The 24,256-nt window shown below is 33.5% G+C and overlaps 1 protein-coding gene across 1 annotated transcript in view; it reads left to right on the top strand.

Annotated features, from left to right (window-relative positions):
- The window catches only part of LOC132950745 (uncharacterized), a 121,415-nt gene that overhangs the window by 58,248 nt on the left and 38,911 nt on the right, over positions 1–24,256 (top strand). Inside the window, exon 4 of the mRNA XM_061022286.1 lies at positions 13,551–13,695. Coding sequence (XP_060878269.1) covers positions 13,551–13,695 — 145 coding nt within the window. The remainder of the gene's footprint in view (positions 1–13,550; positions 13,696–24,256) is intronic.

The raw sequence follows: 24,256 nt of genomic DNA, 5'->3' as shown, positions 1-24,256 counted from the left end.
ATTATTAGGTTTTGATACTCAAAACTAACGCATTTATTGTAGCTAATAGACTCGCTCGTACGTCACGCACACGTCTGATATAGTAATATACCTAAGTACGCAAATGTCGTAGACGAAATTAATTCTATTATTTTATATTCGGTTTACAATTTATTTTTGTTTGACAAATTTATCCTCACGAGAATTATACAGTTATAATATTTCATGTCTTATCAGATACCTAGGTACGATCGTCACGTCGATAAGATCCTGTGTGCGGACGACTGCAGAGTACAGGTAGACAAAGAGTCTCGTTTTGAGATTTCACTGTTTAGAACCAACCACTCGATGTGCATTTTTCGAACTCCATTCAAGTATATTATAATGTATAAATAACGATGATGTGTTAACCCGTCCGACGCGTAACGAGTGCGTTATTTATTTTTATTTTTTTTTAGTTCAGAGCGTATACATAATATAACACATACGTCCGTTCTTTGCTTTCCAATCAGTCTCCTGCTGGTTTTTTTTTTTATTAATATTTTCTATCATCGCGATGGCTCGATTCCAGAATGGCTTTCTAGACTCGAACCGCAGCGACGGCGGTCGTTCCACCACGTCGCTATGCATACTCGCGCGTGTATATATATATGCATATAAGTACCTACGACGTGAACATTAAATTTCTGGCCCGTTTTTATCCGTTTACAATCGTATAACGTGGTTTTATTGCAAAATTAAAAAAATAAAAAATACCTCAGGTTTCGATGGATAGGTCGTCGTCGTATTATATAGATAGTTATATATATAATATGCACGCGCACTTAATAATATTACCCATATCGCATATAATGTATACACTAAACGTATATAATATATATATAACGTCGCACGTATTTGATCGGAAATCGTTTTAATATAGCAAACATATTAGAATATTACATTATATACGCCCGTAAATATCTCTAAGTACGCATCATAATTCATAGGTACCATTCAATATAATAATATTATAAATATTATGATACTTTCGGGAAGCTACCTGTATATGGGTACTCACAGTACGTGGAGTGCAGATGATGATGATGATGATGAGAAACAACTCGAAACGATCGCGCATTTGATCGTTATATATCTGTTAATAGTAATAATATTTGCGTATAATATGCGTTTCTGTATATTGTTTATACAGACTGATTAGATATATTTTTAAGTCTGGTCGCGGACGTCTCCGTATGGGTAGGTTACATTATGGTGTATGTATATAGGTACTGCACACGCTCAAGTCATTATTATTTTTAATTGTTTTTTTGAAAACGAATATGAAAATATTTTTTAAGCGTGTTCGCTCCAATGTATTCTCTGTTTTGCTCTGATCTATTTTTTATATTTTAAGCATATATTTATCTATATCATATTATGGAAACTTATAATAGTTTAAAAACCTAAATTGTAAAAAAATGCGTATATAACGCTATGGTGCTTGAAAATCATGATGTAAATATTGGATCAAGTCTTCACTGAATACGACTGCGAGGAAAAACTTTGCGACCTACTTAATATCGATTTATTTCAAAGTTTAGAGGGAGGGGAGGTGGGTGACTTAAATTGGTTAAACGTTTACCCATATTATAATATAACCGCCAGTTAAAGCGATCGCCCTGTACACCGCATAGTCATAGCCCATAGGTACTACAGCTATTATATATGTAATATAATGAGACACTTCAATGAACGCTATGCACATACGCGGACCGGACCGGTTGTACTTAAACACTTCATTGTAAAGAGCACATAAACATCGTCGTCGCATACTTCTACGACTGTTATTTTTTATTATTTTTTTATATATTATATTATCTACGTGCGGTTTTATACCAGCTCTGGGTACGTCGTTCAAATAGGAAAATTATCCGAGACTGATTGGAAAAAAAATTGTACGTGCGATAAAATTATTAAATATCAAATACGTTGGGATTAAATAGCATATATATTATTATATACCAATACTACGAGAACGCTGCTCGTAAAGTCATAACGACGCATGTCGAGAAAAAAATGATACACAAATATTATTATACACTTCATAACTCATATATAATATCATATTATGATATCTAGTAACACGAATGCTTTGGAATTTATATATGACATACATATTATGTTGGCATGAGACATTCGGAAATTTGTGGTCGCCGCTTTATTTGTTTCTAAACATTTATCGTACACCGATACGTGTACCTAACTATATAATTATAAATACGTTCATCTTGAATTATTTTTGCGTGAATTTTGAACAGTATTAATATATAAGTACCTAAATCAAAAATCAGAATTTAAATGCGTAACCCCTATACCTACATTATATTTTAATATTTCGGATCGGACGGCGCAATATACCAATAGTCAATACGTAAGAAAACTGCGTTATAATAATATATACATAATATTATAATGTAATAAACGAAAATAATTGTCGATTGATTGCATTTATATACCTATATAATTTATTTGGTATTAACTATAAGTTATAACATAATATTTTTTCTCAGAAATCTGAAATGCGTATAGGTAATTATAGTATATACACACATCGTTATCAAAAACTTATACTTGAGAAGAAATAGGTAGTTACACAATATATATTATATATAATATACAATATATATGCATTATAAATTAACAACGCCGCCTCAGGAAGTCCATATTATGATGCATATTGCATATTATATACAGCGTGATACATAATATATTGCTGCATTTATGTGATTCGAAAAAAGCTGCAGATTAGTGCGTTTACAATATCGTTATATAATAAATTTTATTTTTAACTGATGACAGTATAATAATATTATATGATCAGCGGGATGCCCAGGTCCTGAGCTTTCGGGTGTTGTGAACCACACAGTGTATATGTACAGTATAGTGTGAACTATATTATGATTGGATAAAACATGTTTTCATAGGTTTTTTATTTATAAGTCCATGAATTTTATTTGGTTTAAAAGTTTGGTATTATTATAATCAATCGTCAAATTTTTAAACTGTTTAAAAAACAAAACAATTGTACATATAAATATGTTGTACAGTCGCCGCTGTTATTTTATTTAATTAATTGTTTTGTTTTTATAAATACAATTATTATGTCTATTATATGACGTCCATGTACAACAATAATATTATATTATATTATAATATGTGCAGAAAATAGTATCTATGTCTGCCTACTGCAAGCTCGTTTGGTATTTTTATGTCGTTCCTGACTTGGTTAAAAGCGCAAGTTGCGATAGCTATCTATCTCGGTGAGAGTTGCGAATCGTGCCATTATACTTGTATAGGTAAGGTACCTATACATATAAATACATACAGAGTGATCTGAATTCAGCCTCACAATGGCGTGAAATTCGGAGAACCCCGCCTGCAGTATCTACCCTTGTATCCATACAACGATTTGTATTTTACAAAATGGTCTGTAAAACGAAATTTTTTTGGTAACCAAAACAACTTAGAACCAATTTTACTTAATTCTACGAAATTCTCTGATATGAATTTTTTTTCTGCCCTTCATAGTATTTATTTATTTAATTCCCTATGATATAATATTATATATCGCGCGATATCCTTAAATCTCAGTTATCCAGTCATAGTCATCATTAGTGCAGTGCATGCGACATTAAAACCAAACTAATTAACATCTTTGGATCTATTACGAGCCGCGTCGTATAAAGTTATCGCCCTGTGTATACCTAGGTATATATATTAAGATACGTATATAAAGCTACTGATATTGCAGGATACGCGCATGATGTGTCGACAATTACCGGTAATAAAACGCGTATATGATGTTCGCACCGGTACAAAGTATACGACCCGTTGCCGGTGATGGCGTGTCGGTTTTTTTTGTTCAAGTTATATAATAATATATATAGTACCTATATATGTAGGTACCCATAGTAATAATAATACTATAAAATGGGTTGGAGAGAGGATAAGCTAGAGCAGACATCGTTGATGATGGTCATGCTCTGCAGTGTCGGGTTTTACGATCGGACGCGAAAAAAAATTTAAACGCAATAAATAATAATAATGCATTGAAATCGATGTAGATAAATAAAAACGTGCAATGCAGTGACGCGTGTATTGTATCACGCTCGCGTACCTATATATGACTTCTGCAGATGCTACTGTAGGTATAAGAATAGCATCTTGGAGATATCGTTTATAGTGACCGTCCCCAAACCGACTATATATATATATAAATATTGTAACTTGTAAGCTACTATATTGTATCCGCCATACAGGTATATATTATTATTACTATCACTGTTATTGTCGCTGTTACTATTATTATTTTTTTTTATTTTTTATTACCGTTTATTATATATTTTCGTTTCCCTGGCCGCGCGCGAGGTGGTCGCCTGTCGGCTGTGGTATAGGCGGTATATACAGCGTGGCGGGGTTACCGCGGTATATATATTATATAGGCACGCGGTGCGGTCGCTGCAGTTGTGCGGTGTAGTCGAGACGAAGTGTATGTAGGGGGTGCGGGAGTGGGAGGGGAGACGAGTACAAACGAGAGAAACAAATCAAAAGGATAGAACGTAAGAAAAAAATTGTTAAAAAAAAAAGAGCTAACAACAACAACGACGACGACGACGACGACTGCAGCAGCAGCGAGACAACTCGTATATATCAGCTCTCGGGTCGGGAAGAAGAATAATAAGAAAAAAAGTAATGGACTGTCATAGGTTAACAGTTGTTGTACATTATATCATACCTTATGGGGATACCGGTATGTGAGCGCGTGTATATGTGTGTGAGTAAGCGTGTGCGTGTATGAGAGAGTTCTGGTGCGAAGGGGTGGATCGGCGGGGTGGTGGAGTTAGCGAAGAACGAAAAAGAGAAGAATATAATATAATATAAATACCTCTCGTACACGCCGTATCATCCACGTCCACCACTCGTGTCGGGACAAGATTACGGTAGCCACGCTGCTGCCAGCCTGCAGACGACGGTATATATATCGAACGCAATTACTTATATATTATCATTATACATAGGTACATAATATTATAATTTATAACAATATCATGTGCTTCATTTATAATAATAATAATAATAATATCTTTATGGTATTCTATGAGCATAATAATAATAAGTATAGGTACCTACCTATACGAGTAGCGTCCGTCGCTCGAGCCGCCGCCATCACCTTGACGTGTGTTGTTTAGATCGAGCAGAAACTTTAACGGTAGTACACAAACATACACACATGTAAATATATGTAATAATAATATTATAACGATATAATAGAGTGTGCACGCACACGTCGTAAACCTCGCGGTCATTTTCCGTGCTTGGCAGCTCTAAGATTTACATTTTGAGATATCGTAATGATATATATTATTACATAATATGCGAGGTTATTTTAAATTTAAATTTGGTGGTTTCGCTGAAATTTTAGTAATTTTGAACAACGATAATTTGATTTAAAAACGAGACGAAAACGTTTTCGTCCTGGCCTCGAGCGTTATAATATTACATTTTTAATTCGTAATAATATTGGGTTTTGTAAAAACTGTTCCGGTGATGCGGCGGGCGATGGATGAGTGCGTAGGCACACATGACATATATATAAATACATATAAGTACCATATAGACGCAGCGTTCACCTCTAGATTGACGCGACCGGTGTAACTACCATTATAATATTATATATAAATACAAGTTATATAATAGAGCATAATATTATTATATTAATATTTAAATCGTACCAATATACTATAGGTATAATATGACGCAGAAACAATTTTTGAACATCTAATTTGAAAAATTATAAACCACGATAATTATATCATGTATACCTATATAATAATAATATAATATAACGAGCGTTACATATATGAGGCGAAAACCGGCTGAATTCATCTGCAGGAGAGACCTATAATGATCGTATTCCTTTTGGTAGGCCACCGTGCTCCATTCACGGTACGTGCGAGGTACTCAGTTTGTGCAGCTATCGTCGACAATCGTCATTGAGTCATTCATAAATTGTATTATAAATGATTTATATACGCCCCGTTTGAAAAACACGTGGACCTCCCGAGTTGTTAGCGTCGAGCAGAGTGCTGCACGTGGTTTTCGTATGCTCTAAATTATATATTATATGAATTATGATATATATATTTTACAGCAGACGCATATAAATTTATTTATTTGATCTACAGTAGGTTAGACATAAAACTTATGAATAGTATACCAACACTCTATAATCGATAATGATCGTAACCACAATATTTTAATAGGTAGGTACTTATATAATCTATATGATGTTGATCTATCATAGTCAAGTCGGAAAAATCTGGTATCGAAAGATTACACTCTTATATACCGTGGTGGCAAGCGATATAAACTCTTATCTTGAGACTTCGCTATAAGAATATCGCTAACCCGCAAGCTGCGAACTTCCGGTATAGCTGAATATCCTAGATACATCATATTTATTGGTTAATGGCTTAAACTAGTTTAAAGCGTTCGGGGTCTATCGCTACAACTCTTGTCACGTGGCGTTTAAACGTAATATTATAAAAATATTAAGTCGGTATTAATATATACGATGGTCGTAAATAATTTGATTAATATCTCTGGACGCGACACAGACTCGACGAACAAAATATGAAAAAATATATATATATATATTAAAAATATTTAATCCCGTGTACAATGTACACGTGTATAGATAAGTACGTTTTAATATTTCAAACTGTTTCAACGAGTAAACTCGCTTTACAGCATAGGTGCAATTACATTAATTTGCGTGAAAAAACCTATCCTTTTTACAGCTTGCACCCAATACCTGCACAGCCGGACGTCGCGGACATGTTTATGACGTTTATGTTATAATATATTATATTATGCACATATAGCACATTACAATTTCAAAACTATCTATACAATATGCAGATTTCTTATGAGGCGATTTAAAAGTCATTCGGGTCGCGGATGGGATAATATCGACACCATAATGTCGTATCGCGATTTACGTTGAAATTACTTAATTAAATGTATTAGGTATGCCTGATATATAACGTGATGCACCATGTATAATATTGTACTAAGTTAAAGCTTAGGTAGGTAATAGGTACCTACTGTAATTTGTTATGAAAGTAGGGATATTTTTACTGAGAAAAACATGTTTAAATGTTTTAATTAGCACACATGTACTAAATGGTTGAATTTATAATTTGTAGGGTTTATATATTCAGGCGTCTTTTAAAACGTATATATGTATATATGAAATAATCGTGTTACATCATAATCCAAAATTATTATTGACTCTTTATTTGAATACGTCTTGAAGGAATCCCGTAGAGTTCCTTATTGGTAGATACTATAGTAAGATGGATTTAAGGAAACATAATATTATTGAAGTATATTATAGTATACGAGCTGCACGAGCGTTTTCTGACAGCAGTCAGTAATGTAACTTTTCTTTATATTGAACAGAAGCTGTTGTTTTACGATGTCAAACCGTTTATTTTTTTGCATTAATATAAGGTATATATGCTATATATGCTGTATCAATTATTGAGCAATATAATATAAACGATAACACTTTAAAGCAATAAAGAAACAAACCATAATATGATCATATTAAATAAGATCTTTCTAGAGTATACTAACGAGACTTAATCAGAATATAGTAGGCACGTAATTATTTAGGTTTATAATAATGATGATTAATGGTAATCACAGTTCACAACTCACGTAGGTATATTATATTACTATCAAGCTCGCCCGCGTCGAATCGAAAAATATCAGTTGTATTTACACCAGGAACGGTTACCTACTATATTATAATTTATAGTATTATATATTTACTGGCTCTCACGAACACATCTGTCAAACTTGGTATCAAACCATAATATACCACTTGCGGTAAGTGGTGATTGGCTTTCGTGACGACTTTTGTTGATGGTTACAGTTGATATGGACGCACGACGAGCGGTGACCATCACACACACGCAAGCTCCGGTATATATGGTTTATAGTGTTACGGTTATGGTATAGGTGCTCGGTGTGTCACATGTGGATATGTAGGTATATCATATATTAATATAATAAAATCATTTTATCGGCGCATCAGCTGCAGGTTTAACGAACTCGGGTCGTAATAATGTAATAATTACACCCATGTACCTACACGGCGCGCCGTCTCGAGATCGTTTGGCCCGGTGCACCGCGTGTAAAGTATATGCATTATTGCTTATATTATATACGCTGCGGCGGCGTAATAATTTTGTGCGTTTTACCTACCTATACCATTACGATGTGAAGAGTGAAGACCGGATAATTACGGAATTTACGAAAACGAGCGCTGAAGACGGAATTATTGCGTAACGGCGGAAACAGGTTTTATTATGATACTGATGATTTTCGTTTGTACACCGCGGGTAGTGCAGGGTATACCTGAACCATCATCAACTATTATGTATAAAATTTAAAAAAATATAATAATAATAATATATACACGCACGAGGGCGCACAATGCGAGCGCGTGCGTGTATACGGACGTTGTTTATGTGTATTTTTTTCGTTCCGAGTCTGTAATATAATAATAATAATATTATAATATTCGGTTTAATAACGCTGCCGCCGCCGAAACCAGTACGATCGAAAGTGTCGCCGTCTCTAACGATAATATGGTATATCAATTAAACGGGATGATTGGTGACGACCAGGTCCTCGTCTCCATAATATATACTCGGAGCAGCAACTACAGTGCAGTGCACACGTCGATCGTCGTCAAACCGAATGGGCGAACGGTTATAATAATAATATATATATAATACCTATACATATAAAATATACACGATAGAGGTAGTGGGAAGGGGACGCGTCCAGGTCAAGAATTTTAACGATATCTTTTTTTTTCTTCACGATACTTTATTCGTATAATTTAATAACAACAACGCGACGACCATGACATGGTACTCAGCTGGTGCAGCTCGCTCGGAAGAAGTCGATTCCGGCTCGTTTATTTCGTCTCGGAAACGACCAATAAACATAACTCAATCATCGACAGCTGCGGCTAGAAACGTGTAGTTGCGTACATCTATACGACGACGACGATACAATAATAATAATATACCGCGTGCTTGTCGTGTAGCTGTTGCCGGGTAATATAATAATATGTACTTGACTGAACACAGATATGGCATTAGGTATTTTAGGTACCACGGTAAGGGAAAATCGGGCAATGGGCGATTATGTTGGCGTGGAGCGCGGCGAGGTGTCGAATATAAACATGTAGGTACCTAACTATTATTTGCATAACACGAAAAATCGAATAAAATAAATCTGTCCCCCGCACGCTTTCCTATATATATCCGTATCGGTTGACGATATAGTCGTAGGTTTTTAAGTTTTTTTCTATTAAACACACGTATTTAAATATATTATTATGTGTATACATATATTAGATTATAATAGGATCGTTGGGTTGTCGTATATAAGACTTCACACACACACACACGCTAGTATAAGTCCGGTTCATGGGTATCATACATTGTATAATATATTTTATAACGAAGGCCGCATATGGACAGCGCCGCTGCTCTTGAAACTATTTAAGAATTTGGCAGAACCAAGATACTACCGCTTACCATTATATTGTGTACGACCTATAAAAGGAGTGTTGAACAGTGTTTCAATCTACGATACATTGCAGTGTAACTTCCATATAACGAACTTCCATTTAACGAAATATTTTTGAGATCCATACTCAATTAGAATCAAATTTGTTTAGTTATAATAATTATATTTAACGAATTTCTCTATAATACGAATCATTTTTGTTGCCCACGAGACTTCGTAGTAGGTATGAAATTTTTACTGTATTTTAATGAAGCGTACCTATTATAATATTATATAATAATTATTATAAAGTGTGAATGTGTGATTCAAAATCCATCGGCATTTACTACTTTTTGGTGTAAAAAACAAAGAAGTATTTTAATGTCACATAACCCCGAGCAGAGTATTCGCATCGAGCCATCGCATCAGAGTCCTTAGGTTTTATGCACCATACCCCTCCCCTCTCTTCGCCGTTGTTCACCCATGGGCTACGAACGAGTATATTATTGAGTTAAAACGATCGAAAGCGGCGATCTCTCGCTACAATCTTTGCACACGAGACATGGATGTTCGCGAAGACAGATTTGAATCTGTCGTGAAGTCTACCGCCGCCGCCTCTGCCGCTTGATAACCAGCAACTATCCCACAGGTCACATATTATTACTATCAATATTGTATCTTGCCGTACAAGTCGCACCAAAGTTAATTGGAAAAATAAGACTTTTACAAAAAATGTCCATATTATTATAATAATTACTATAAGTACCTACATATACGAATAAAAATGCGAGAAAGTCGATCTCGAGCATAGAATTAACGACAAATTCTGCTCAAATCTGATTCCGTATCGTATTATCTTTATCGCTTCGTTAAATCGGTATGTCGGAAATAGGACGAATTTAAATTCCTATATGTAAACCGTCGTATGTATATAATAATATAACCACGCGGTGTACGTGGTGATAACGAAAAACGTCGTAAAATATGTATCATCGCCCATCGCCGCGAAACCGACCTGAAAAATTCGCCGGCTCGACTACATGAGTCGTCGTTATACCTATATTTGATAGAAATGTTGGGTGTGCCCCGAGAAAATTATTGTCTCCTTTGCCCCTTCTGCAGCACCGTTATAATAATATCCATGACACCGGTTCTGCTGCGGTATTCTCGCTCGTCACTTATACGTTTAATATAGGTATACCTAACAGACAACCCATCATCCATCGCATCGTTCATCGCGATTTTGTGGATGTTTTCTATCCGATGCGTACAATCGCGTCTCACGTCGCAAATTAATACTAATTATTTCGTTCCAGGCTTTTCTCGAGCACGTCCGAGAAGCACTCATCCCATACCACAATTCATGCAATTGAATAAAGAACAATTAAGTACAAATTTTAATAACAAACAAATTAGGTAGGAAGAATATTCGAATTCATAAACAACATCAACGTTCATCCTCAAAGTTTTTACCAATACCACATAATATATTTTTATTTATAACAATAAATTACAAAATTACAAAACGCATGCACGATGATATATAATATAACGCGCAAAATAATATTTCAAAGTCCTAAGTCTGTAAAAATGGAATGGCAAATATTGTTTAATTTGTATAATTTATTTGGCACAACAAGTATGATCCCAAAAAATAACCGGGACGCAATTCGGACGCAGCTGTTGACGTAGACCAATGTTTAGAATGAAAAATCGTCGAGATTGAAAGGCTGCTTTTGAGCGAGTTTTCGATCTAAATATATTGGACAACGTCAACGACACACCGGCGACTAATACATCGATATATAATAACATCGCGTACTTGTATGCCACACGCGCCAGCAATTAGGATCGAAAGTCAAACGGCCCCGTTGTCGTCGTCTCGGCGCGCATAAACGAGCTCTCAGCCGCCGCCACGTATATATAATAATATGATCTAAGAATGCGGTCCGGCGAGACGCGAAACCGGGACACTTATTTTGTACACACATCTATCTATATATATATATATAATATAATCGTACACATTATATGCAATATTATATTATTATAGACTAACACGCGCGTTCAGATTATCGTCGTGGCGAGAGAGTTTCGTAGTCGCGTATCGTGTTATTATATTTCATAAATATAATATGTTATACACTGACGACCACAACGACGACGACGACGACGACGATGATCATAATAATTTTTTACGTTTAAGTGGCGTCGGGCGTGATTTTTTCGCGAATATAATGAATTATTCGTAATAATGTCCAAACCCGACTCGGGTATTTATCTGCAGTATATTATTATTAATACGCCTTACGCATATGTGTACGCGCGCGTGTATCCACCTATTATATGCAGGACCCGGCGCCGTCGATATCGCGGATCGCGTGACCAGAGTGGCAGATTATTATGTATATTATATAGGTACACTTGAAATAATAATATTATTCGAAAACGATTTCGTCGGAAAAATCGAAATACTTAAAAAGCCGCCGCCGCTGTAAGTCGGTATGCAAGGTAAGATATTAATACTATGATATAATCAGAACGAGTGAGTAAAACGCGCCCGTGATCGGATCTTCACTATAGGTTTTATGGGTTTCACGTTATTTTATTATTCATTCGGTTGGTCGATGGTCGCAATGGGTTGGTCAGTCCCAGATAACAATATTAATACTATATACTTGAAATAATAATATTAATCGAAACGGATCTCGTCGGAAAAATCGAAAAACTTATAAGACCATAGCTATTTGGTAGGTACGCAAGGTAAAGTATGCAAGTATGCTGATCGCCAATCGGTTTTATGGGTTTTGCGATATTTTATTATTCGATCGGTCGGTCAGTGGTTAGTGGTCGGTCGGTCGATCGGTGTGCGGCGTGAGACTTAGCAGCGCCTTATATGTCATATCGTGTCTGCGGCCCAGACGGGTTTAATAACGACGAAACTACACACATATCTCGATATATAATATTATTATGATATTATATAATATTAAATGTCCTGCTCATCGTCTTCCGACTATAGGTATTATTATTATTGGACATTTCGGTCGATTTTTATTATTATTTTATCTGCCGATCTGCAGCGCAGTCTTATAATAATATTATATTAAATTATAACGTCCGATCGGCACGACATTCCGCGGGACGCCTCATCGCGCTGCGCGGTCTATTATAGGTTTCGTTATAAGTATACCCCTGTTATTATATTGTTTTTATTATTATTATTATTATTATTTGTGCCTATATTATAATACTATACCAATGTTGGAGACGGCTGGCTTGTGCCCGCGATAGTTTACGAAACCGGCTCACTCTCTGCGGATCGTAAAAAGATTTATTTCGCGGTTTACGCACTCGGGGTCCGTCTCGTGTTTTTTTAACGATCGCATGTGTTATGCAATATTATAATATTACATGTTATTATGATAATGTGTATTAATATCGATAACGATATATATATATATATATATACAGGTACCTAATACCTATACGCGAACGCAATTTAATTGATCGAATTGCCAACGTTTTCGATGGTGTTTTTTTTAAATTTTTTTACGATTCAAGACTTCTACGCGCCGATCAGATAACGATATTATGTACACAATATATATGTAAATGTCGAACTTGGCAATAAGTTGTTGGCGCCGGTTTTGAAACCGGGTACAAAATATTTTTATGGTAATACTATATTATATTTTAGCGGTGACCCGCATCGTCACCGCGACCGCGGTTCAATCGATGGATGAGCCACGTAATGTTGAGCCAACTGTATTTCGAAACGGTACCTTTCGTGGTCTCGTTATTGATATAATATTATGTAATATTATTTATTATTGAGTTCTGTCAAACGCACGTCGCAGACATTACAATTATTATCACAGATATTTATAACCGTATATATTTAAAAAATTACAAAAATTGTTCGTTTGCAATAGGTAGTTGAACTTGAAAGTCCGGAAAACAGTTCAACTTGGCAGATAAAGGGCGTCGCAATGTCCGCGGAAAAGTGTCATCATCCGGTCGTCATGCTCATCTTCGGGTCTTCGTCGTCTCGCCCACGCAATGATCCTATTATGAAAGGTATATTATTATATTATTATAAAGTATGTATTTATGATACCACGATCAACAAACAACACTAGGTGTCACGGTTCTTGTACCTATTTTCAAATAAATAATAATAATAACTCGGCATAATATAATAATGTAACATCACACGCGGACATTATAAAATAAAATAATATACAATACGAGTTTGAGCATTGCTGCTGGGACGGTCATACTATATAACAACGACTGAACCACACAACTATATAATAATATAACGCTAATAATAATAATAATAATAATAACGTGACTACCGGCACACCGGGCGAATTTATCGCGCGCGGCTCGCGCAAAATTTCGTTTTAAGGTTTCGCGTCGATTGTTCCGAGACCGACTCGTCGTATTTCAACGCCAACGAAATATGCCGAGGTCACTCGCCGCGAACTGCTCGCATTCAACGCTACGCTCGCAGTTTTATTATATTATTATAATAATATAATATAATGACACCGCTGCGGTAACAAATCGGACCATTGTGCTGTAGTAGATATCCGCCGCCGCCGATACACCGCGATTCGTATGAGATATCCCGCGCGATCCTGTGACAGTCGCGGGGTGGGGGGGTCGAGGAAGACGTTATTATGTCGTCGCGTTTGTGGACGACGCGTACCTGCGTATTATACGGAGTCTTCGGGTTACGGTGGTTACGAGGGGAGGGGCACCAGAAAGGATGATAGCCGAATGTAAAAATATCCGAGTGAGTTATATAATATTTAGTGTTAGATTGTATAGATCACTCGACTCCGTATTATATATTTGTAGTATTAATGTTGTCTCCGATGCGACTTGTCCAAAGGAATGTGGCTGCATAATATTATAATAAACCCTTTGAGCCGGACGACTAGCTCCTGTGCGAGGACACACGACGCAGGGCAAGACAGTACGTCGTTTCAATTGTCATATATCATATTACTATACCGAACCTCGTAACATTTATTTTTCATAATTATTGTGATTTAGTCGTGTTTACTCTACGTGCCCACCTTCTTTCTAAAGTCTTGACTCTTGATAGGTATGTTAGGACTCAGTCCAATATATATTGAAAATGTAACATGAAAACGCCACGAGACTTCTCTAATACCTTCCTATTTTTTTTAACAGTTTGTTTATATTCCATCCATATTATATTTTTTTCCTAGTGCACATATATTATGTACAATAAACTATTGTATTATTGTGGATTATAGTGTTGACATGCGTCTTAATCAGGAATTAAGATACTACCTATTACAGATAATTATTATTATTTTTATTTCCTACTGCAACCTGTATATATTTCTATCAAAATAAGAATTTTAATAATATGAAAATTTCTGTTTTTAAGTTATTGAATATATGAATGAAATCTAATTGGGAATAATTATGAAAAATTGAGTTATTATAAAATCTAAATGCACTTGCATATAATAGTATCATAAATAGAATTAAAAAATATGCTGCTGAAATGTAGTATTTAAAATGTATGCGTGGTGGTCAGGTGGTTGGCGAGTCTTTGTCTGTTAAATAATTTTTCACTTGGAACGCATTTTTCAATTTGTCTGATTGAGATTCTCTATTTAACTTTTCCAATTCGAGCACTGATAAAAGGTAAATACTAATTACTATAGTATATACTACTATTATACTATATAATGTTTCTAAATATAAGCTTAGAAATACTTGTATCCCCGTTGTGCCCGTCCGTCCATCCGACATCCGTCAGTTATTAGTAGGTAACTATATCTACATAATGTATTATGATAGTTACCTACGCGATTGTTTGTTTTAAGATATTTAATTTCGATTATTAATTGTATGAGTATTTTATATACTATACTACCACCAAAAGGTTACCGAATTCTTTCAAAATGTTATTTAGAATTATCGTTTATTGCTTTGTATTAAAATACGTTTGAAACCATGAATTTAGCACGCTCGTAGAACTTTCTTTACTTGTTACATTATAATAACATTAAATAACCATACAGGTACTAAACACATTTTCTTTATTAGGTACATAGATTATTGCAGTGTTAAAAAACTAAAAACTCTTTGTCTACGTCTTAAAAACATTTTTTTTTTCCAAAATCATACGAAAATTGGACAGAAAATAATAAATATATACCATTTCAGCAGGGCCAAACTATAATAGATCATTCCCTAAATATACGTGTTGACATATTTCGCCCTCCGTGTAAACTACGAGTATTCGCGTTAGGGTAAATACGCATCGAAAAAACATACCAATAGACTATAGAGGTACATTGCAGCGGCGATGGGTGAAACAATCTCATAAGTATCGTCAAGAAGGGTTAACGGTATTTGTAACATACATACAGGGTGGTTTTTTTTACGTAGGTACATATTATATAATAGATAATCTGATTATTTCCTTGGATAGATTTTGTATTTTTGAAACGAGAATCAACGTTAATGCTATAAATAAAAGTTTATTGTATACAACTTATTTTTCGTATAAAATATTTTCAAAACATTTAGTTTTCTTAACGAAGTACCTAGTTTATTGTTACTTAAGTCAGGCAAGTAAAAAAATAACAATTCACCTACATTTATAATAGTATTACATAATATATGGTCTAACATCGGTATAGGCACACATTTAACCATAGTAGGTATATATTTAGAATTTTACAAATAATTATAATATAATAACAATATACAATACCAAGAAAAAATATTAAAAATTTTAAAAATAAAAATATCAAAAAATAGATTTTATACAATATAAATAAAAACAATATATTGCTTAAAAAAATCATATTTGTGTTGGTAAAAATGTATACGACATTAATTCATGGTTCTGTATCTATATTCTTATTATAATATCATAATTTACATTTTCAATGGCAAAGAAACTAAAAACAATAAACTGTACAAAAACATTATTAGCCATATACTCATATTTTTATAAAATGGCAAGGAAAATGTTAATAGGTATAATGTTGTAGTATTCACCAAAAAATATCAGGGACTCTGAAACTAGTTGAATAGGTACCTAAAATAATACGAGACTCAACTATTGTAGTACCTAAAATAATACTGGACTCAACTAATAGGAAGTTTTAAATTCAGGATCCAAGTCGGATGCAACCATTTTATTGGATGTTGGTGGTTTAAAATTGTAAATCGTTTTATTACAATATACAATGGTTATTGGTTGAAATCAAAATTTGATTCTAACGTACTACAGCTTTTTTGTTCACATTGCTATTTGCATTCCATCTGAATAAAATATTCAATCTCTAAACGAATTCTTGCAAAAAAAAATCGTCTGGAAAACTTGTAGACAAATTTAAAGCGATTTAATAAAACTGAAAATATCAGTTACATATGCATCACGTGAACTGTTTAGTATCTTGAAACTTTTTTTTATTTCTGACATGTGATAGCTAGGTCACAATATTCTTATCGATATTATCCAACTAGAAATTAATTTAATGACGTGAACTCGATGCATTTAAATTGTATACATACGGTGTGTGAACACATTCGATAAATGCATTTTGCAATTTGTCGTCAAACGCATTTGCTGCAGGCTGCCTGGTTGCAGCTGCATAATATAAAAGAACTCGATCATTTTTCGGACATACATTTTTGATAAAACTACGGCAAAAACGAAATCGTTATTTATTTTAACTCTAAAGATTAAATTATAAACGAAGAAGTCGAAAAAGCAAAAGAAAAATGTTCGTTTTGATCAACGCGCGATAGAAACGCGTATAGAAAATTCCGCCGCCGCAATAATGCTGCGATATAATATTATATATCATCCAAAATAAATGACGTAGGAAAAACGTAAAGAAAATGATGAAACGGGCAGAGCGAAAAATATTATATCTAATAAAAAAAAAGGCGTTATCATATACGCACCGCTTTTGAAATAGAAAAATATATCACAGATTTCATTAGCGAATATTTTGCGCCGACCTCTTTTCGGCCAAATGCGTTTTACCCCCTCGCTTCGCCCCCTCTCACGCAGCACAACCCGCCCGTCCCGTACCCCGAACCAGTTTATCACTATGTGTAATCACCGCCGAGGATTTGACCGCGATGATGGGAGGGTTGGTGGGGGTGGGAAAAAGGGTCACCGCCGCAGTATGCACGGCTAATACGCGAACGAAAAGGCAATAAAGCCTTGCGGCTTTTGGCGCGAAAGACAAATGGGACGGCGGCGGCGGTCATCCCGGAAGGGCCAACAAGTTTACTATACGTATATACACGCGTGTATATATATCAACCTCGGCCGATCATTGAATCTTTCCACCGGAAACACGATGTTTCCGTTTCCTCACCGACCTTTTTATTCTGTTTTATTTTTTCTGTCTATCGCTCTCTCTCACTCGATCCCCGACAAATTCCGCCGGCGGCAACCGACTCGATCGTTTTCTCTTTGCTCAATCGTCTCGGGCGTTTCACCCGCGGTCGATCGAAACATAATATATGTTATTATATATATACTATTTCACTCCGTGGACGCTACGGCGTACCACCAAATAACGATATAATATAATAATCGCGTACGTATACAGCACAAATGTAGAGATGCACCACAAGTGAAATTTTTCTGGTAAATTTTACATAGGTTTTTTATCGTTATTAAAATCCAGGGACCCACCTCATTTCAAATGTTTTTACAAGCGTAATATCTATAATTTAGGTAGTCTTCAAGACTGTACAGTCTATATATACATATTATACATATATTATAGTTAATAAATTATAGGTAAAGTCTTTCTACACATGTATAACCTGGTATTAGAAAAAATTTAGTTATTTGTATGATCAATAATATATAGTTAATTATTTAAAAATTAAAATTCTTTTTTTTTGATTATATGTACCTAATTCAAAAACCTATAACGTAGATAAATTTATATTTTTTGCTAAATATTTATGTAAGCATTTACTATAGATTCTAAGCTTGCTCTTTAAAAGATGTTTATATTAATTTAAGCACATTACTAGCAAAATATTTTCCAAAAGTTTTTTTTTTCAAACGAGAACTGCTTTTTTTGAAAATTTAAATATTAAATCTTTTTTTTTTAAATGGTCATGATTCTAAACAAAAACTTAACGAGTAATTTTCAGGTTATTTAACTTTGTGTATTAATACTACAAAAGATAATAGATCCACAATAATAGGGTTGGAAGATATGGGGCCACAATGATTTCAAAATCATAGTAATTGAAGTAATTTATATTGTAACCGACACCACAACTACAGCTGAATAGGGACACAACCTAACTATTCTTGTCATGACGTTGACGGCGGCGTTTCATATAACAATAACAATTGTGTGGTCTCAGAACATTCGCTTCATCAGCCTGGCCTATATTAATTACTTATTTCGCCTGAATCTAATTCCCACTATTATATTACCTTCCTATACCTAAGTATTATTAAACACTATACCTGTATTACCCGACGTTGCCCGCGGATGAATGAATATGAGATGGGATAATAATAATAAATAATAATATTATTTAGTGGGGGTAAGCCACCCTAATATAACTGGTTCAATCTATGATCAAACCTTTCTTGAATCGTCAAAATCTTTCAAATATTTTTTGATTCTATAAGCCTTACACTTTGCCGTTTATATACAAGGTGATTCACCTACCGAGCTCACCCTATTTTTTCTACAATAATGCAGGTACTGAAATCTGATTTTTGGAATTCTTAAATATACTTAAAGACCATGTTTTCTAATTCCTGAGATTTTTTGTATTACTTGAGGAGTGTTTCTTTGGTGATAAAAATTTCAGTTTATCAAAAAAGATCCCCCCCCCTTTTTTACTGAAAGTTATTTGACAGATAATTCTTCTGCACATGTTGTAGTATCAGAATCAAAATTCCAACTAGTAGTTGTTGAGTTGTGTACTTAGGACAATAGGTTTGAATGACATGGCCGGGAATATGGTAATTTAATTTTTTTTGTAATTTATACAAATCTATCAATATTTTTAAATATTATAAAAATTGTTCAAGTATAATAAATACAAGACACTAATATTACATCCATTTTATATTTTTGTAAAACCAGGACTATTATCCTTAGAATAATCATTTTAATAACTGAGAAACTACTCATTCAAATTTTGAACTAGAAACATTATAATGTTCGAAGAATCTATTCACTAAAGTAAGTACCTCTTTAAATTGCGAGTTTTGTAAAATCCTTTTATGTCCTTTTATGTCCTTTTGTATGAAGGTACCATAAAAATGTCCAGTCTCTACTCTAAAGATATCATAGTTTAAGCTCCACATTGATCTGAAGTCAATCAGGTCACGCTCAATTATCTATGGATATAATATAATATTATTGATTTAGGTTTAATTCACCCAATTGACAAAATATAATACAATAATAATATAGAAAATTCTATTCTGCAACCACACTAACTATTTAATTACCTAGTAACTCTATATTAAAATATAAACTCAACAATATTCAATTTTCGTTTTATTTTAACTTAAAATTTAACTATATATATATATATATATATTATATAAACATTTTCAAACGATTTATGCGCGTTATTTCCATAACCATTACTAGCTGGACTGTGAATTTAATGATTTTGCATATCAATGAATTTCATTCGAAATTCAAAAGATATTGAATTCAAATTTGATTCAAGACATTACATATAACAATTTACAATAAGAAATTTTATTTTGAATATTTTTGCATATTTGGATCGCCAGTGCATCTAAATGCATATAACTGTTTTTATTATATTTTTATTACATTTTTGGTACCTTTAAAGCCATAAACATAAAAATTGTGAATTAATTCTGCAAAATTACGCTTATATACTTTGGAATATTGTCAATGCATATTATTTCCCTATTTTTGAGTGCATAATTGTATATGCATATTTCACGATTCTTTGCTGCAGCAGTGTATTAATTCACGGCCCTGAATTTATTATATTTACGAAAACAAACTCTTCTCGTTGATATTACGTTTATATTATTTATAGTGTAATATTATACCTCGCTCATAAGGTCGTCAATTGCCAATCGCCGACCGATTTTAAATTATTTTTTAATATTCAAAATACCAATACACGTGCGTCGTATCATTATAAAATGCGTTTTCTTTTTACGAATTTATGGCATAGGTTGGTCTCACACGTGAAATCGATACGTATATTTCGACGATAGTTATTATACGATCGATTTATTTTGAAAACATCACCCGGCCGGATCTAACTCGGCTCGAGTATAGCGACGACATTAACAACGAGGTTTTTTTATTTCAACGGTTCTCGTCGGAAATAATCGTAAATTTTTTCCAAATCAAGATATCGTGGTAGGTACTATTCCTTCCTACCTACCTATACAACCTACCACGCATAAAATATTATTATTATTATTTGTAGCCGGCGCGTTATCGCGAACGACACAGGCGCCACGTTACATATATATAAAAAAAAAATGAAAAAAGAAACCGGTTAAACTTTTGAGAATCACACGATGCGATGAAAAACGTGTATTTGTGTCTTTATTCGTACAGGCTAGGTTATGTTATATTATCATACTCGTGCTCGCGTTATGGCTCCGATATCTTTCGCGAATATACGACGTTTTTTTTCATGCTTACATTTGTATTTTATTTCCCACGCATTATACGTATAGGTAAACGAATTCAAATCGAAATACGCTAAAACAATAATTATCGTTTCGTGTTATACTGGGTTTTATCATCGAATAATATTATATACCTTGGTGTTAATAATATTATTCTATTAAATATCTATAAAAAAAAAAGTTCCTGATTTATTTTATCGTATACGCATAGCGACAATACACGATGTTAGCATAAATTTGATATTCCCGCTGAACATAACAATATTATCATAGCTCGTTGGCGCCTAAATAATATCGATAGTCGATCGCAGTCCTGAAAAACTTGTGTATTCCTGCCAATTTAATTATAATATTATATATACACCAATTATAAAAAATGTGACCTCTAATATTCACTCGATACAAATAGATTTTGGAATATGATCAGCCAATTTACTGCGTAGGCATATATAGTATTTAATTCGAGATTTTCAATTCGATCGTGTCACTCTATACTATGTAGATACGTATACTATCTCGTGTTTTACAACAACTGTAAACATTTCAGCTAACATTTTGTGCTTGTATAAAAACGATGATTTAAAAATAAATTTAACTAATATCACTCTATATTTTTGATAAAAAATCGAATTATTTAATGACTCAGGTCAAGTTGGGCTTTAGTCCCCCACCCTCCTCCCAATATATTTTATCATCTTTTACCTATGGATTCGGTTCTCGTAGTTTTCAATTTAAAAATCTGAAAACTATAAAAAAAAACGTACATGAAATTGAATTATTTTAATTTATTGTTAATCCTACAGCAGCCATCACGACTGAGTAATAAATAAATAAACAAATTAATTAATAAACTAAGCAATGAAACGTTTTTTTTTTTTGTTTTGAAAAACCAATAATTGATCATCAGAATCGCAGCCAATGACCAGCAGAATATATGAGTGTTATAACTACAGTTAAAAGAATAAGTCGAAAATATAAAACGTATACAAAAAATATGATATAATATAGTAGGTACCTACATTAAATATGTAATACAATATATTATGTAGTTGGCAAATTTGGACCGGCAACTCAGGTGAGGTGTGGTTTAAAAAACAAAATCCTACGTAAAAATTTCGATTCATTCGACCGATTACGGCTGGGGAGGGGAAGGAGGACGAGTAAAAAACAAACTCGATAAATTTCGCGCACAACAATATCCGTTCGCGGTACCGCTGCAATAGTCGGTTATAAATCACACTGCGCATTTGCATATACCAGGCGCGTAACCCCTATACATAATAATATATGTGCTTTCGTCTGTATATACGTAGCTACAATGTATATACATAAGTAGTATGCATACAAGTACATAGTATGCACTGCGAAATTTTTTGATTAAAATTCATAAATTTTGTCGTCGTACATAATATATTTATTATAAGCTCATAACTACCTATTTATTAATCCGTATATGAAAATTTTTATGTACTACGGTGTTTGATTTCGTTAGATCAAATAATAAATTATAATATTACAATATAATATGAGCAATAACTGCAGAAGCACGCTTCCATATAATATCGTCATGGCGTATTATTGTCATAGTCATTCGCGACAGTTGAGAGTATTGTTCGATGAAACCTTTCCTAACGGACACCTTCGAATAGCGGACAAAATGTCAGTGACCGAGAGCGTCCGGTATTTAGAGGTTTCGTTGCATCATATTATATTATTGTATCGTACTTTGCGCGCGTTTCGAGATTTTACAACCGTGTATTATGAAAGGCGTATCGTACCTATATATACATGATAGTTATGGCCGCGCGAGACTCTGCAGCAAGTAGGTAATGCGATGTTTTAAAGCTCTGTTCAATTAAATTAACTATTTATTTTTTCCAATTACGTTAGAAATTAAATTGGTAGACGATCCGAACAAATAAATTAAATTAACAGATACCATCAACTTAAATTAACTTCGGTTAAAATTTTAAGCTAATTTTGACTATTTTCATTGGTTTTCGTGCCCAATACGATGTAAGTACCAAGTAACAGTTCACGTGTAAATTAATATCTAAATAATAGTCACAAAATAAAAAGTAGAAATAAAATTACTAAATAATACTGCAGCAGCTATATACAACTGTAATGAGCTACAGTGAATGAGAAATTGTATAAATGTATATCTATAATACGAGTATATACCAATATAGGAATCTTTATGACTAAAAATTGAATAATATATTAATATTATAACATTTAAATTGAAACAGCCACAATTCATGACAATCGAATTCACTACTAATGAATTATATTAATAGGTACAATATGAATATAATTCGTGCTCGTGGCTATACTATAATGCCTCTATAAGGGTAACTTATGTTACCTCTATAAAATAATTTATTTAATTTATTAAAAAATTAAAAAACTATAAGTTGATTTTAAGTTAACATGTAGAGGTGACTGAGTTAAGTTAAAATAAATTTAATTATAAATCCAACTAGTAAGTTAAGTTAATAAGTCAAAATTAATACTTTACTTTTAACTTTTGAACTCGTTAATGCTGCCAGCCTTGTAATGACGCGAGCCTTTGAGTCGATATTATCATATTATAAATTATCGCCACATGTATAATAATTGTAATATCGTTTTACCTATAATTACTAAATATATATATATTATATTATGTTAGCCTTTTACGATGCCGTTTGAGCATATAAAAAATGATCCGTAAAAAAATAATCGTTAGCAGTCGTTTGGCAACAGTTTGGCTAGTTGTGCTTGGTGTTATACCTACTATCTAGGATCTACCTAGACTTAATGAAACTAAAAAACTGTCTCTTTCTCTCTTCTCTCTTCTCTCTTCTCTCACTCTCTATCTCTTCCTCTATCTTATTTATTATTACCCACACGTAAAAAAACTATCCCAAAGTATCGAAAATATAGTTTTCAATG

The sequence above is a fragment of the Metopolophium dirhodum genome, chromosome 8 (genome assembly GCF_019925205.1).
Source record: "Metopolophium dirhodum isolate CAU chromosome 8, ASM1992520v1, whole genome shotgun sequence".
Taxonomy (NCBI): domain Eukaryota; kingdom Metazoa; phylum Arthropoda; class Insecta; order Hemiptera; family Aphididae; genus Metopolophium; species Metopolophium dirhodum.
The sequence above is the reverse complement of the archived record's forward strand: the minus strand, read 5'-3'. Positions and strand labels throughout refer to the sequence as shown.